The following is a 16078-nucleotide window of genomic DNA, read 5'->3' as shown; positions in this document are numbered from 1 at the left end:
CATGAGAGCTGAGAAACCTTTTGTAAGGAGATAAACCAGAGGCGAGAGCTGGCGAGAAACTCATCAGGCCCAACATTTCGTAAAGTGAACGTGTATGCTAAAATCTATGAGTGCTCAAATCAGATGACCTCAGTCCTTCCCTCCTCACCAAGTGAGAACAGAGGAGGAGAAACGCATTTCTTCTACATACACCACTTGTGCATATGCAGTGCTAGGCAGTGGTGAGACACCTGGAAGAGAGGAGCCAGGAGAAAGGTGTTCCTCTCCCTCCAACTCTTCACACTGAGATGAGACAGAAGGAAAGGGAAAGATTCTTTTAAAACTTCCCGAACCTATCCATCCAACAGCTGGGAGTGTTTGTCAGGACTTGATGTTTATGCTGATTACTCCAGCTGTTTAGAAGATGAGTTCTGTAAAAGTTCTGGAGTCATTTGCTTTAGAGTAGTGGAATTTAAAATACTAAAATTTCAGTACTGCAACAAAGCTGTCTGTATTTTTCTCTCTGTAAAATACAATCGGAGACAAAAGCCCCTGGTATGGCTCAATGTTAGGAGAAATAGCATTAAAAAGCTTTCTCAATGTGAACCAATTTATGTAAGTTCAGTGATGCTGCAAATCATCTCTAGTTGTACATCATTCATTAAGAGCATTCAAATTTTATAGTACAGACCTTTAATGTTGTCAGAATTTGGCTTAGTAAGGGAATATGATCTGTTGCCACTGCAGAGGAGTATTCCTAAGCTGTTTAATCTTACGAGATACTTGGAGAACCTTATAAAAATAAACCCTTCAAGATAGGGTGAAGACACATGTAGAGTTGTGTGAGGGTTTCAGCTGTAACAAGTTTCTGCCAAATTCAGCGCTTGGCTCCATTTACCCACAAAAATTAGAATGCCTTCAATTTAAAACTAAAAAGGCATTGATCTGGCTGACCTTGTGGCCCATACCCAGGTCAAAGCTCCTTCTTTTTACAGCAGCCTTGTTGTTTGTTTAATATAAATTGGATATTGCTTTTCCGCCTCCCACTCAAGAAAATCGTCTCCTTGCCAGATTCCAGGGGAGGTCAGCTGGGCAGTGCAAAAATGCAGATGGATTTTTGTGACTGTCTGAAGTAATTTCATCTTTCATTGAAGACCAAAGAGGAGCAGTTTTAGCCCGGAAGATAATTTTGCATGAAACTTGTATTGCAAGCTCCTTGTTTGTCTATATTCTCATTTTCAGGTTTATTAGATGAAAATGCTCTGTGATCCTTTTCTTCCAGTTTGGACTTGGTATGTCTAGCAGGAGGCTTAATATAAATATGTATGCACACTTCAGTAGTGTCTTAGCAGAAGTTGTAGGAAGGAAGGCAATACAAAGGAGGAAGGCAGTGGGAACAAGGAAGGCAATACAAAGTGCAGTGGTTCTTGCTGTCCAGAGCTAAAGGTGTATGTTCTGCTGCCACAGCCAAGAGTGCTTGGTTGCTGTGAAATACTCACATCGTTAGTCTGTAGATTTTTATGCTTTCTTTTTTATTTTATGAATGGAAAACAGATTTCTGGATTTATATTTTCCTTGATTCTAGTCCAGCAGGGTCTGTTTGTTGATCTTCACAGTATGTATTTGCTAATTTTCTTTATATAATACACGGAAGAGTAAAGCTGATGCGCTTTACATTTGCCAATGAAGTTGAGTTTTCAGTGGATATTTATTAAGTACTTCAAAGAAATGGGACAAAACAAGTCAAAAGTTGCCTTGTTCTCTGTAGGATAGGCCATACATTATTCTTCAATATTGATACCCAAACCAGGAGAGCAGCTACAGGAAACATTTTATTTCTTGATTTTGTGTACATTGCCAGACTGGGTAACTGGCAATCATTATGTGGTTGTGATTGCTGTTCTTTCACCACAGCTGGATAAAATGTTGGAAAGTTACGGCAGTTTGTTGTAAAACTTTTGAGATACTGTGTTGTTCACAGAATATTTAGCAGAATCTGCATAATTAGTTTTAAATTGGCCACTGTTCTGTAACTCAGTCATTTATGTAAGTGCTGTTCCATTATCCAGTGATGTTGCTGGCGGGCTGACTGATTTCAGTTTTACCTTATTGCATTTGTTACTTAAAATAGGATAAAACGCATTGAGATTATTTCTAAACGTGTTCTTGGAAGATATATACAGCAAATTCGACTTTCCTGATGTTGAATTTGCAATTCATTCTTAATCAGAAGTTCCTGCCCAGCAGTTCCACCCTCCTCCAGCAATGGACTGAACAAACTGATTGCTGTGTTCAGCATTTGCAGCAACCAAGCTAACTTCCCCACTCCCTCTAGAACAGTACAAGTTCTCTCATACAGGTCCTTACTGTGTGACTCATAAAGGTGCAAGGGAACAAACCACTGACTTCTGCACACAGTTTTCCTCTTTCCGTGTTTTTACACCAGAGAAGAAACCTGTGCTGCTGCAGAGGTGGGATGGGATGGCATAGAATGTAGTGTATATGGACCTAAAGTCCTGTAGCCCGTCTTCCCAGTGCACATTCAAGTAAAGATCCTCTCATTCTGTGTGCTCTTGCAAGGCATCATGTACCTCAGCAGCTGTCAAAAACTGCAACAGTGTGGAGATGTTTCTTTTCAAGCAGGGCTCTGATAGCTGGCAGGGAAAGGATGTGATGAGGGACACGTGGTGTGACAGATCTGGAATCTGTATTGATATTCAAAGTTGAATGTTCAAGCGTAGGAAGGACACAGTGCTCTGAGGTCCCATTCAGGACAGAAGTACTGGGCATACGTTGATCATCTGCTGTCTCTGTATTCAGAAACTGTTTTAAATGTGGTATTTATATGAAAGAAATATACTGACAGCATAGTTGTCTTTTAAAAGTTATCTATTTAATCCGAGCGTTTGGGGATCTGAAATACGAAGGAACAGTGTATAGATTTGAAAGGAGAATGAAGTATTTATTTTACAAAGTTATCTTTGCTTGACCAGAGTGGTGGTGTGATAGCTTTAATAGAAAAATGGTGATGTGTACTTCATGAATTTTGTCATGCAGCAATAAAGAAACAGATAACTTGGAATCCTAACTAAAACATTGAGCAACACAATCATCAGATTAAAGCTGCAGTTCAATCAATCAATCAGCTGATGAATTAATAGCAGAGATTAAAATCAGCGTAGAATCTAGTGATTAGATGGAGAGAAGCAAAGCAAAAATCAGGGTGTTCTAGCATGTGGGACTGGTTATTGCAGGGCAGGAAGGCGGGATATGCAGTGAGCATCACCTGCTGCCCAGCTCCTGAAGGCTGCAGGTGGGCCCTTCCAATTACTGAGTTGAAAAGTCACTCCATGGGTTAATTTTGTGCCTAAGCACACTACTTCGATAATGTTGGTTTAGACACTACTTGCTCTTTTTCTATTTATTTTCTGCCAAATTAACTATGTGTGCAAGCATTCTTCATTAAGCAATATTGGCTTCAAAAATGATCAGCAAATATAGCACGTCTCAAACATGTTTGCACTTCATTCATACCTTTTAAAATATTGCAGAAAAAAAAGATTATGGGAACAAAATGGAAGAAAAGTTAGCTCTTTGTGCAGGCTTCTTATGGAGCATTTCAGGTAGGAGGGCACTCTGGGTTGCTCATGTCACTGATTGATGCCTCCTGTAGACTTCTTATGGGCATTCCTACATCAGGCTGTGCCCTCTGCAGCTTCTCCTCCTCCTCCTCCAGGCGATGTTTGGGACATTAGGATCATAAATGTCTCTCAGTAATGTGCCATATGTTTATTGCTGATGTGTTTATTTATGATACAGTCTCTGTCTCTTCAAATCCTCTAAATGCATTGGTGAAATACGACCTTTCTTTTCCTATGACCTGATCAAGTCCAAATGAGATTTTTACCTTTGGATAATCAGGAACATAAAATCTGACATTAAGACCCAATTTTTTATATGACTTATATTTAAAATCAGAACATACTGTACTCCAAACTATAAGAGAGGATTGATGAAAAAGCTTCAGTCTCATTGTAGGAAATATTCTGAATACAGAGATGTTCTGATGATGTACTGATGTGGTTATTGGGGAAGTACTGGTGGTAGGTGGATGATGAGACTGGATGATCTTGGAAGTCTTTTACATCCTTGGTGATTCTATGACTCTATATGACTTAAATTTCCTTACATTCCTGTAGACACAGAAGCTACTTTTCATCTGTGGAGCCATATTTTTTGTCAGTCTGGTGCTGTGTATAGATGCTTTGTGAACATTCTTGGTCTTATGGCATAATGTATAGCAAGAATTATGAAACTATTCTATACAGCCAAAATGTAGTTCTCAATTTTGATCTGTATATGACATTTCCATGCAGTTTTCTTCCTTCTGAATGCTTTTGATGAGCTACTGGTGAGAATATGTTGATGTTTTACAGCTCAGATAGACTGTGCCTTACATCTCATGAACATAAGCCCGATTCATGCACACTAAAAGCATGCAATGGCAATGCTTAGTTCTGCTGAGGATGGAGGAGGCCAGGCCCTTCTTGGTAGTGTGTAACAATAGGACAAGGAGTAATGGCCTAAAACTTGTACGTAGGAAGTTCCATACTCACATGTGAAAGAACTTCTTTATGGTAAGGGTGATGGAGCACTGGAACAGGTTGCCGAGAGAGGTTATGGGGTCTTCTTTTGTGGAGATACTCAAGTCCTGTCTGGACACCTATCTGTGTGACCTATTGCAGGAACCTGCTTTAGCAGGGGGGTTGGACTCAATCATCTTCTGAGGTCCCTTCCAACCCCTGTGATTCTGTGATTCTGTTACGCTGCACAAACAGAGGGATGGAGGAAAAGGAAAATAAATGTCTAATTAAGGGTTCTAAACCGGTGGGTTTGTGCTTGTTTTTTTTTCCTGTAACTAATGAAGTGAGTCCTATGTGAGGTGAGTTGAGTATAAACCATGAGAAATCATGAATTTTATATAATGTAAAGTAACTTACTGGCAAGTGACTTAGTAGCTGGAGAGCTCTGGGTTGAAAGGTGACTGTTTTATACAAACAAACCTCATCTTGCTGACCTTTGCAGACCCTGGCTGCCACTCTGTCTATCCAACCTGAAGAGATCAGAAAGCTCTTCACATCAAAAAGGACCCGTAGATACTGTTGTCTCCGAGGGTCCCATTGTTCTTCGGGGTGATTTATCAGGAGGCAGCAGCCTGCCTGCTCTGGAGCCTTCACCCGCTGGCACCAACAACACAGAGCAGCACACTGCTGTCGGGCAGGCATTCAGTCTGCAGCCTCTGCCTGCTCTGAACAATGCACATCTCCTGTGTGATGGATGGGGAGCCTGACCCCCTGAGTCATCTGCTCAAAGCTGGATGGAGGGCTGGCTGCTTTTCTTGGATCAATATTTTCAGGTGCTTCCTGTGTTCTCTTCAGGAGTGGATAAAATTCATAGTTTTTGTATCTTTCAGCACATGGTGATCTTCTGTTTCTGGATTTTATATATATGTATATCCATTATACATATATATATATATTCACACACATATATTCATTATATATATATGTATGTGGATACAGATAAAAAAGACAAGTTTTACAGAAAAGGTCCCTTAAATAGCTGTTGCAGGAAGATGCAGTTTTTCTGCATTTACTTCTACCTCATTAAGAGCATTGGCAGAAAACATTTCTAAGGTCCAGTGATTGCTAGGCTGCAGTTTTTCTGTTACCTTTGAGTTGCAATTTGAAATTATTCCTTAAAATATAAGCGGGTCTTAAATGAGGGAATTCTGAGCTCCAAGGCCTGGAGTGAGTTTGCAGTAGTATATAGTGATTATTTTGTTGCAGTGTTGGTAGCTAAGAGATATCAAGCACAGCATTATATTAGCTTTTCAGTGAAGACTGGAGACCAGAAAACTCAAGTTTATGGTTCAGCATTTGCGGATAGGATTTGCAATTCAGGGAAATCCAGATTTAAGATGTTTTTTGCAGAAAGTTTACAAGAGACCAACTTCAGTAACAGATGCATTTTTGTCTAAATTACTTTCCCTCTCTTTTCAATCTCAGTATCTGTTGATTTCATTTTAAAACCCATTTTAAAGCAAATGAAACCAAGATTTTTTTCATTACGGTAATCCATACTTTCAATATCCTTCATCTCTATGGCCCATAGTTTTAAGAGCTGTGGGAGACATACTGGGGCTGGGGATACCCGTGCTGGGCTCTAGTTTCAGGCCATTGTAAAGGCTGATGACGATTTTCAGGCTGCTATTGAAGATGTAACTTTTAGTTTTAGGCTCCAGAGCACAGCAGAGCTCCTCTTTCCTGTATGCTGCTCCACTTCACAGCTTCAGAGAGATCTGGCTAGCTTCCAATTTAAACTGTCTTAATAAGGTAAATCTGAAATGATTTAAACACTCTTAATTTACCACCGTAACTCGAGGGTCAAAGTCACAGGAGCTGTGGAAGTGCTGATATTTAAGGGAGTTTTTGAAGAGAAATTTAAATGTAGCTGCTTTAATAAGGTCATTAAGATGAGGTAGGGAGGGTTTTAAATAAGTGATTTCAATCACTCCAACTTTTTATTAGTGAATCACCTTAAGATTTTCTGCATTGTAACATATGTAGGGTTGGCTTTTGTCCCACTGCCCTCAGTGGGCTCTGGTTTACGCTGTCTGGATGTGCAGCTGTGTGTTTTGGTATGTGTGCAAGGAGTTGTGAGATTCAGTCCCTAACGAGGCACATGGTTGGTCGAGTGCATGCTCTCAGGCTTTGTGCACGCTTTTGGAAGGAAATGGTAAAACAATCCACTTAAGAATACCTGAATTCTTGCCAACGGGTGTCATAGCTTTCCCTGATAACTTATTGAACATGCTCTCCATGTCTATTGCTACAGATAGTTTCTCTTCCTTTCTTTTGTGCAATAATTTTGGGGATAGCCTTGTGTTTAATGGTCTTGCCTTTCTTTAGCTCGTATCAGCTATCTGTCAGTGTTATTTATTCTGTTTTTGTTTTGTTGAGCTCATAGGTGCCGTTTGGACTTCAGGCTCTCTCAAAACCTAGGAAAAGAACCTTTTGATTCGCACAAAGAGGAAGAAGTTGTGTTTTTCTTAGAACTTCAAAAGCACAAAATGAAGATGAAATAGGAAAATCGAGAAGTAATTCAGAAACACTGAAAGGTGCAGACTGATTAAACTGCAGGGAACATTCACATATCAGCTGTTTGGTCTCCTGAAGATCAATACTGTGAGATTAATCTATGATGCTGTGGCAGTCTATAATATCTCTAACGTATTATCTTTCAGAATATTATTACTGGACTAAAAATAGGTCGTTTTAAATTTTGAAGATATTGGAATACTCATCCTGGTGTTCTGTATTATTTCATAAAATGGATCAAGGGCGTTCTTTGTGTGCACAGAGTACAGTACTCTTTCAAAACAATATTGAAGGGTGATCATGTTATTCCAGCAATCTTGTCCAGCACGGTTATGCTTGGATGGACATCAGAAAAGAAAAAAAAAAAGCAGAGCTTGGAGAAAGCAAAATGTGGTTGGTTTATATCTGATGCTCGTTCATTATAAAGATCTCATCCCTCTTCACTGGGAGATGAAGAGAAAGAAGTAGAGCATCTGTGTCATCACAGCTGTGCTCAGTGAGAGCCACAAAAACAACCTGAAAGTTTTTGTGATGACTTCTGGTCTTTGTAAGTTGGATTCTGGGGTTTTATAATTTGGTGGAGAGGGAGCAACATTTTTAGTAATAGACTTATTCCTGTGCTGATAGACAAGTTATGAAGTTTGGGCTAATTATAATTTCCTGTGTCTCCATAAGTGGATTTGAAATGACTTTGTTTGCTCTTATGCTGTAGCAACTTTTTTTCATTTATTCTTTTTCCTTTCAAGCAACTGAATGCCATATTGCCTCTAAATTGGGAAAATATTAAATTTCCGTTGCCTAATCTTAGAGTCTTGTTTTTCCAATTATATTTCAAAACACTGATGGACAATGAAGTCAGTGAAGGCAAAAAGACAGAATTCTTAACTGAGGGTGGATTTGGAAGCTGGTTAAAAATATGGACAGAAAACAACCTGTCTCATGCGCTGTGTAACTAACAAAGTTTAGCTTCTACCAATTGCACCATTTTTCCCTTGGTCATTCCCTTTCTCCTCCTGAGCAACACCTCCATCTCTGCTCTGTGAGCCTTTCCTGCAAGCTGAACGAGGGATTTTTTAGTGTGACACGTAGCTAAAGCCCAGCTGATACTTGTGTGGTATCAACTAGATGATCATGATGGTCTTTTTCAGCCTAGGCCATTCTATGATTCATTACTTTCTCCCTTGAGGAGGAATATCTTTGGGTCTCTGCTTCCCATTTACACTTTCCACAAAGGGCATGTTACATTTTGGGGTCCCTGGATGGGTGGAAGGGTTAGAGTGAAGTGAATGACTCTAGGATGCACTGTCAGCACCTCCTATACAGTTATCTTTGCTGTGCAGTGGAGAGTGCACCTTGCATGTTGCCCATGAGTGGGTTTCTATTCCTCTGATTTAAGAGGATTTTTACGGTTGGTGTGTGTTTGTGTGTGTGTGTTTTGGCTGAGTTACTATCAAATAGCTTCCAACAGTTAAAAACTGTTGCTCTTTTGAGCAATTTTCACTGTGAATCCGAGATCACAGCACTCCTAGGGAAAAAATAATCTTTAAGTCTCAAAATGCCTGTGTTGAAGTTGCCCAGTATTGGCAATGAATACGTAGGTGGGAAAAATAATCTTTAAGCCTCAAAATGCCTGTGTTAAAGTTGCCGAGTATTGGCAGTGAATACGTAGGCATGATGCATTTCATCAGCTTTGCTTGTAGCTAACCAAAGGGAGTTTGTCATAACATGAGTCGCTTATTGATGACACAGTCATCTGTGATTGATTAAAAGTGGCAGATTTATTTCAGCTTCAACTCTTTCCATTAGCATTCATATCGACCATCTGGCAGTGGAAAACCGTACTTGTGAGACAGACTAAGATCTTGTTAAAAAAAATTACAAGATTTCTTTAGGCCTTTTCTGCCAGTGTCCTGATGGGCTGGAAAGTTGTCAGCTTTAGTTTCCTGACAGGTCTTCTTGTCTGAGAGTGTTGTGACATTCTGGGTCACCTGTGATTGGCTTTCAGTGGCTTTAATGTTTTTAAATTTTTGCTTTGATCCCAGCAAATATTGAGTTAGTGGCTGTATTGGTTTTGCTTTTTTTTTTTTTTTTTTTTTTTTTTTTTTTTTTTTTTTTTTTTTTGCTGTGGTTAGGGTAAGAAGGAGCATGTACTGCTTAAGTGGGAGGAAAAGGGCAAACAACTTTTTTTTCAGAATGGTACCTATGGAAAACCAGAACTTCCTCTTGATGGTGAAAATGTCGTATAATAAAATCGTCTGACCGTGTTTAAGATATCACTTCTAAAATCATGTATAGATTATGTACCAAGGAGGGATGCCTTAGGGACACAAATTCAGAATGAATTGTGGTGTTCGAAACTGTATCTGTCAAATGCTAGATATATGAACTGGTGTGAGATAAACATGGACCTGTCATCCAAAGGATGATGAAACCTCAGGACATTTAGTGAAGCCCCTGCAACTGAACTGTGGATTACGTCACGGTCTGAAGTGCAGCTGCTGCTCTGGCCCTACCATCCCCTGATGAGTAATAGTTTATCAGGGCTATCTTTGGTAAACAGCTTTATGTGGCTTTTCTGCTTCAGTGTTTGGCACTTGGATCTGTATTGCTGTCTGTGTCTTCCCACTGGCAGCATCCCCTGCTTCCCACAAACGTAGTAAAGGCTTGAATCTTGTTGGTAGGACCCATTCCATCTAGGTTTTATAGAGGACATTGTAAAGATTAATTTTATCTGTGTGTTGCAGAGAGGTGAGTTATGGATAGAGAAAACACATTCTGCATGGTTTTCCCTGCATTTGCAGGGTTTGGTTGTAACAGTGCTTTGAAGTCTTTGTTAAATGTATTTCTGGGGAGATGCGGGAGGTGGGAGTGAAAAGGAATCCTTCCATTTCTCAGTGTGATAGATTTCTGTCTGGGATCTCCAACTTGACCTTGCTGACTATAAATATCTTAAACGGTTCCATGGATATTTCAAGCCTGTGGCTTGTTGAGGCATAATGCAGAAGAGACTACTTATTAAATGGGCTCCTCATGGCACTTAGGCTCACAGAAATACTGCAGCAAGGGAAAGTGTTAAAATATATGCATGAAGGTGAAAGCAGCACGTCTTATTAGGAGATTACCGGCAATAGTTCTCTTGAATAATCTCCTAACAATTTATTTTCAATTTTGTATATGATTTTGCAAATTGTGTTGAGGCAGCATTGAGGTTACATAGCTGCTAGTTACTTGCATAATATTTAGCATTAAAAAGGGGATGAATCCCTTCTGGTTTTATTTTCTGTCATTAGTAATGTTTATGCTGAGAGAGTATGCAATTTCTGCAAATGAGATGTTTTTTGGACAGTTAGCAGGGATTATCTGAAACACATAAATAATGTATAGTGTAATTCATTTGAAGGTCTGTGTTAGCCTTTTTTGGTCTAAAGCAGAAGAATATTGGAGTAACAATTGGGAGGAAATTTATTCAGCCACTTGAAGACTGAATATGGAGGATTAAGGCTCGTTTGTTTAAAATATTTCTCAAAAAGTGCTTCTTGTCTCTATGATTTTAGTTTTGTCATCGTATCTGTGGAAGATCATTATCATATTCTTTAATAAGGGCACGTATCGAAGCATGTATCAAAGTTGGAAGCAGCTTACTTCCAACCATCCGTAAACTATTTGATACAAACACTTTGCAGAGCTCCTAATAGACACCATCCTTCTCTCAGAAAGTTTCTTAAAATTACTCACCTATGGGTTTATTTGTCCTACTTACTAAATTTTCTTTCAGAAACAATACCTTTTGGCAGCTCCTGTTGTACTCATACTGATTTTTGGATAACTGACCAGACTTACTCACAACACCATCTCAGTGCACTCTTTGAGACCACTTGCCAGTTGTCTGTTTGAACACCATCTGTTCCTGGCAGAAGTTACCTTTGAATACCTAACAAAACAGGTCATGGGAAAAAAAAGTCTTCCAGGAGCTAATGATGTTAGCATACCCTGCTTCTCCACTCCGTTACCCTTTTCCTCACAGCACTTCAGGAAACTTGGACTATTTAGACAGATTCTCTTACCCCAGGATCTTTCTTTTGAGGAGTACCAGTATCTGCCCAAGCAAACGGTGAGAATGGTGCTAGCTTTCAAGAAGATGCTTAATGTAAAGCTTGAACAGCGTGTGAAACCCAGTCCTACTTCATAATGACACAGAAAACTGTGCTAATGAAATCTGCAGGAGACAATAAAGTGAGTCATACAGCAAAAAACACTGAAAACAGCCATGCAAAACAGTGCCACTAAGAAAAAACTGGGAGCAGGAAATAAAAAGAGCATCTTGGAAAAAATCCAGACTAATGCAGCCAAAGAAATATAATCTGAAATGCAGACATACATGGGAGCACAAGCTGTAAAAGCCATAAGGCTGAAAGAGATAGAGAGATAGCGGGCTGCAAATTAGATATGAGGCTGAACAAAAAGACCAATTTGGGCCACATGTTGGAGAAGAAGCACCACGTGACAGATTAGGGAAGCATTAGGCCTTTCTTGGAGAACCATTCGTTTCTGCAGATGAGAGAATTGGAGTCATTAGGATGATTTCAGCAAGAAATAAAATGGTGATGATCTGGAGGAAATGCTGAAATACAGGTATACAGTTTCATGATAGAAACTTACATACAGGTGAACAGTACAGACATTGAAAGCAAAGACGAGTGGAACAACAGCATATGGCATGGCAGAAGTAGGATGAAACCAGGAAAAAGGCTGATTTCAGTGGAACAGCAGATGTTGGTGGTCAGGTTGAGTGACGTGTTTGAAGATAGCATAGTCAAAATACAGGTTGAGGGCCAGGTACAGAAGAGATATCATGAGATCTGTGTCTCTCTTGAGCTATATCTGATCAAACTAAGTCTGAATTTCATCCTTGAGGTATTCATAGGCTTGAAGAAATAGCTTTGTTGTGGGCTGTAGGTGACCCTGTGTGAGCAGAGGGTTGTACCACATGGCCTCCAGAACCCCTTCCAATCTCAACCATTCTGTGATTCTGTAATTTTGTGATGGTGAAGCGTTTATGTGATCCCATGGGTCTGCTGCAGCTGGAGGTGAACTTAAATACACCGTGGCTGTATTTAAGAGGGTGCTGTACAGCCTAGTCACTTCTGGGCATTCCTTACGCCAGGCCCTGGGAAGGAAGGGCACTGGGCTGCTGTGTGCAGCTGAGGCAATAGTTCCATTTCATTTTTATGCGTGGCAGTCAGCGCCTTCAGCCTTTTATTTTTTCAGCTGATAAGCCGAGTAGGAGTGAAAGAATTTAAAAGCATCTTAAAAGAAACTTGTAAATGACAGGAGCCGGGTTGTGTCTCCTGCAGGAGATCAGCTCTCACCTGCTCCGCCATGTGGGAAGGCTGCAGCGGCCTCCAGCCTCTGCCCAAGGGAGGTCTGAGGGAACCTGTTGCCTTTCTCCACCAGTGCTTCTGTTGACTCTGTTTGAGTGAATTTACTCTTAAATAAACCGACCTCCAGGTAATTATTTCTCCACTCCAGTTGCCTTTCTCGGAGACATTTTTCCATTTTAAGTAGGAACAACTGATTTGATGAGTTTTCTTCAACGCAGCAAGTGGAAAGTAAAACTAAAATCTGACTTACAGTGATCCTGGCTGCACTTCGGTTGCTCATCTACTAAAGGCTGTATGAAAACAGGTTGTTTACTTGCTAATTTCTAGAGTGGTCCATCTTGCTGTTAGTTAAAACTGCATTTCCTGAAGGCTGATCACTCAAACACTCAATGCTAATATTAGCATTGATCCTTTTGCAGCAGAATGATAAAGTTGCGTATTTCTCAGTCCTTTTAAATGTGCGAGCCTGTCTGTAAGCATGGCTGACAGCTTATCAGCCCAGCAGACAACCTTGAGAGTTTACAGACATTGTCTTACGTTTCCATCTATGTTTTGCCACATTGGTTTAAATCAGGAATTTTGTAAATCCTGGTAAATTTAGAGTGAAGAAGGGGTCTGTGAATACACCAGCCCTGCCTCCTCCCCAAAATGGCCTCTTCCTGGCAGAGAGTCTGTGGATGTGGGGGACATGCAGACCTTCCCTTTAGCAGCGGATTTGTGGGTGCGAACTGAGCCTAGAGTTTAATTTATAACTGACTGACTGAAACAGAAAGGAAATAAAAGAGCCTCCAAAACAGCACTTTTAATAGCCCAGGGTTTTTTTGGCTTTTCCCCCCCCTCTTCCCCCCCCCCTTTCAAATGTTTTTGTTCTATTACAGCTGATACCAGTCAAGGAGAGAGGAAGCTCTTTAACTTTAATGCAAAAAAACAGTAGTGCTCTAACAAAATTCTGTTAGCATTATACCTCTAGGCTGATGACCCTGACAAACTGGAGAATTTAAAAATAAAATTACTCATTAGTTGTTGGTGTTTTTTTTTTAGTTAATCTTTTTTGTTGTATCAATCCATTTGAAGCCTGATTTTTGCTTAAGAAGAGTAAAAAATTACCTATAGCAATAAATCCATCTGTCTATCATGCTGTTTATCTGTCTATCTATCTTTCCCCTGAAGACTTTAAAACGTTGTTTTTTTATTTTTATACCATTGCTGAAAATCAATTGTGACATTTTCTGTTTAGGCTGCTAAAGGTTTTGGCAGATAGAACATGGATTTTGTCTTTTGATGGTGAATTCATTTCAGCATTTATTGCAAAGTCCTCAAGTGTTTAAATGTGTAGCAATAGATGACTAAAACTCCCACTGTGCTAAACTCCACCAGGTCTCTTCAGTAGTTCTGCTACTCAAAAAGAATTGGGACTTGTTTCATCTGTTTTAGTAAACGTGAGGCTTGTACGCTCTTTATGTCAGAACTAAAGCCAACTTTGCATTTCAGTCTGACATCTAGAGTCTAACTTTTTAGCTCTTCCTCCTAAAGTCACCCACTCAACTAACAATGTTATTCCTTTAAAAACTGTGCTGCTGTCATGTGTATAATGAAGGGAAAGCAAAAGCTAGCCTGCAAAAATACTGGTTGTGTGAGAGAATACCCAGCAGAACTTTCTTACTGGCCATCGTGAATACCAGCATTTGGGAGCTTTGGTTGTGTCCATTGGGTTGTTTCTAATACTGTTCCCACTGGTGCGAGTCCGATGGAACTGTCTTTTATATGAGGAGAGCTTGGAGCTGGCGTCAGCTCAGCACCTCCTGCGTTATCTTGCACAGATTGTTTGGGTGATGTCTGCAGGAAACAAGTTGGTGATCCCAACTTCCCAAGCCAAACATGCTTCTTGTGTTACCATGACACTGATGGGCCAGGACCCCTGGGTAGGACTGCTGGAGCAGCACTTGCTCAATGACTTCCATGCATTGCTTTTGTAGTGGGATGAGAGAAATCTGCTCCATGGTTCTCTGCACGGTGCTGTCATTTGGTAAAAATACTGCATCGCATATGCTGTTTCTGAAGCATGCATTTTCCAGTTGTGTTAGGTGAGATGAGTGGGGCATTTGAACATTCAAACTACCTGTACAATGTTGTAATCCAGTAGGAAGATAGGAAGATGTAGAGGCAATAAATCTGGTATTACATGGATCAACTGTTTGCTGCTGTTGGTAGTTGTTGGTGATACTTTTTTTTCAGTTTGTGCTGGAAGTATATACTTTGTTAATGAAGAAACTAGTGGTTTATTCTTCTTTCTTATTCATCTATTAAGATTTTCAAAAAGATATTAAAATGCAGAACCCTGGAGGTAAAAAGAGCCTTCGAGAGACTTCAGCTCTAATTTTCCCACTGAGGCCAGCCAAAACATTACACTTCTGAACTATAATGCATTCTTGCTCTAAGAATGACTGTGAAAGTTCACGTCAAAGGGCTATAAATCGCTACCAAACTGTTTTCCAAATGTAAATCTATTGTGCATGTCTTAAATTTGATTGAGTTCCTTTAAAACAGTTTACTCTAAAAAGCGTCTTCCATAAAAAAAACACACTATGAAATGTGTTTACATTACAATATGGCAGTTACATTACATTGCATTAAATATATATATATATATAGTGCATCTGTTTATTTACTGTGAGTTTTTGCTAACTGACCGAGGAAAGTAGCAGAGAGATCTGTAGCCTCATGCTAAAAGCCCAAGTGTTAGTTTGCCAACTATTGATGTTCCCACGATATTTTGAGGACAAAAAACGAAGGCAATCTGGAAAGATGCTGTGATGCTGATAAAGGCAATGCAGTGTATGGAGGTTAAACAACTGAAAGGCAGACGTATTTGGAGTGAGTCTGTGCAGACTGTTGTCTCGCTGGGGCCAAGCACTTCTTAGGCATTTGTTGCATATTTTTACCAAGTATAGAATGTAGGAAATCTAAACTTGACACATTCAAAACTAATGGTTTTTTGTTTTTTTTTTTTAAAGGTGGGAGCTTGTTTTAAATTTTTAAGCTAGGCTTTTTAACTAATGCTTCAGAAATGCCTTTTCAAACTCACAGAGTAAAATGAGTGTGATGATGGAAAAGAACAAAGGCAAAGTTGCTCATTAGACTTAGTTAAGGCTAAGTTGATCATTGATACAAATTTGCATTATTTTCCCTGCCTGGCATTCTGTAACAACTTTACTCTGTGTGCTTTTGTTCCAGTTGACATTTGCTTGAATGGCAAAGCAAGTTGGCAAATTTTGTGCTGCAGGTCTTTGAAGTTGTGACTTCAGCCCAAACAGCCTTCTCTTTGTGTGCAGCAGGGAGCCCTTTGGCTCTGGAGAGGGATGCATGCAGCACAAAGGCTAGAAAGGGTCTGTGCATACGAAGTGTCACAATGCTCTCCAGCACTTAACTTGAAGTAGCTCAGGGCTTGTAAGAATATTGGGTTATTTTCTGTGAATTTTTCCTTTGCCATGCAAGGAGTTAAAGTTCAAAGTGCACAAGATTAACCTGAAAGTACATTTTTGATCTTCAAACAGAGCT

General features: G+C 39.8%; 1 protein-coding gene across 3 annotated transcripts in view; it reads left to right on the top strand.

The window, feature by feature from the left end:
* Nucleotides 1-16078, top strand: part of BRF1 (BRF1 general transcription factor IIIB subunit) — a 162905-nt gene that overhangs the window by 127143 nt on the left and 19684 nt on the right. The window contains exon 16 of one of the 3 annotated variants that reach the window (XM_085225775.1): nucleotides 7009-8096. The exons of the other annotated variants lie outside the window; for them this stretch is intronic. Within the exon in view, the coding sequence (XP_085081901.1) occupies nucleotides 7009-7126 (118 nt within the window). The 3' untranslated portion in view covers nucleotides 7127-8096. Of the gene's footprint in view, nucleotides 1-7008; nucleotides 8097-16078 lie in introns of those variants that run through there. 3 annotated transcript variants of the gene reach the window in all.

This window comes from Meleagris gallopavo, chromosome 5 (assembly GCF_905368555.1).
Source record: "Meleagris gallopavo chromosome 5, MGAL_WU_HG_1.1, whole genome shotgun sequence".
Classification (NCBI taxonomy): domain Eukaryota; kingdom Metazoa; phylum Chordata; class Aves; order Galliformes; family Phasianidae; genus Meleagris; species Meleagris gallopavo.
The sequence above is the reverse complement of the archived record's forward strand: the minus strand, read 5'-3'. Positions and strand labels throughout refer to the sequence as shown.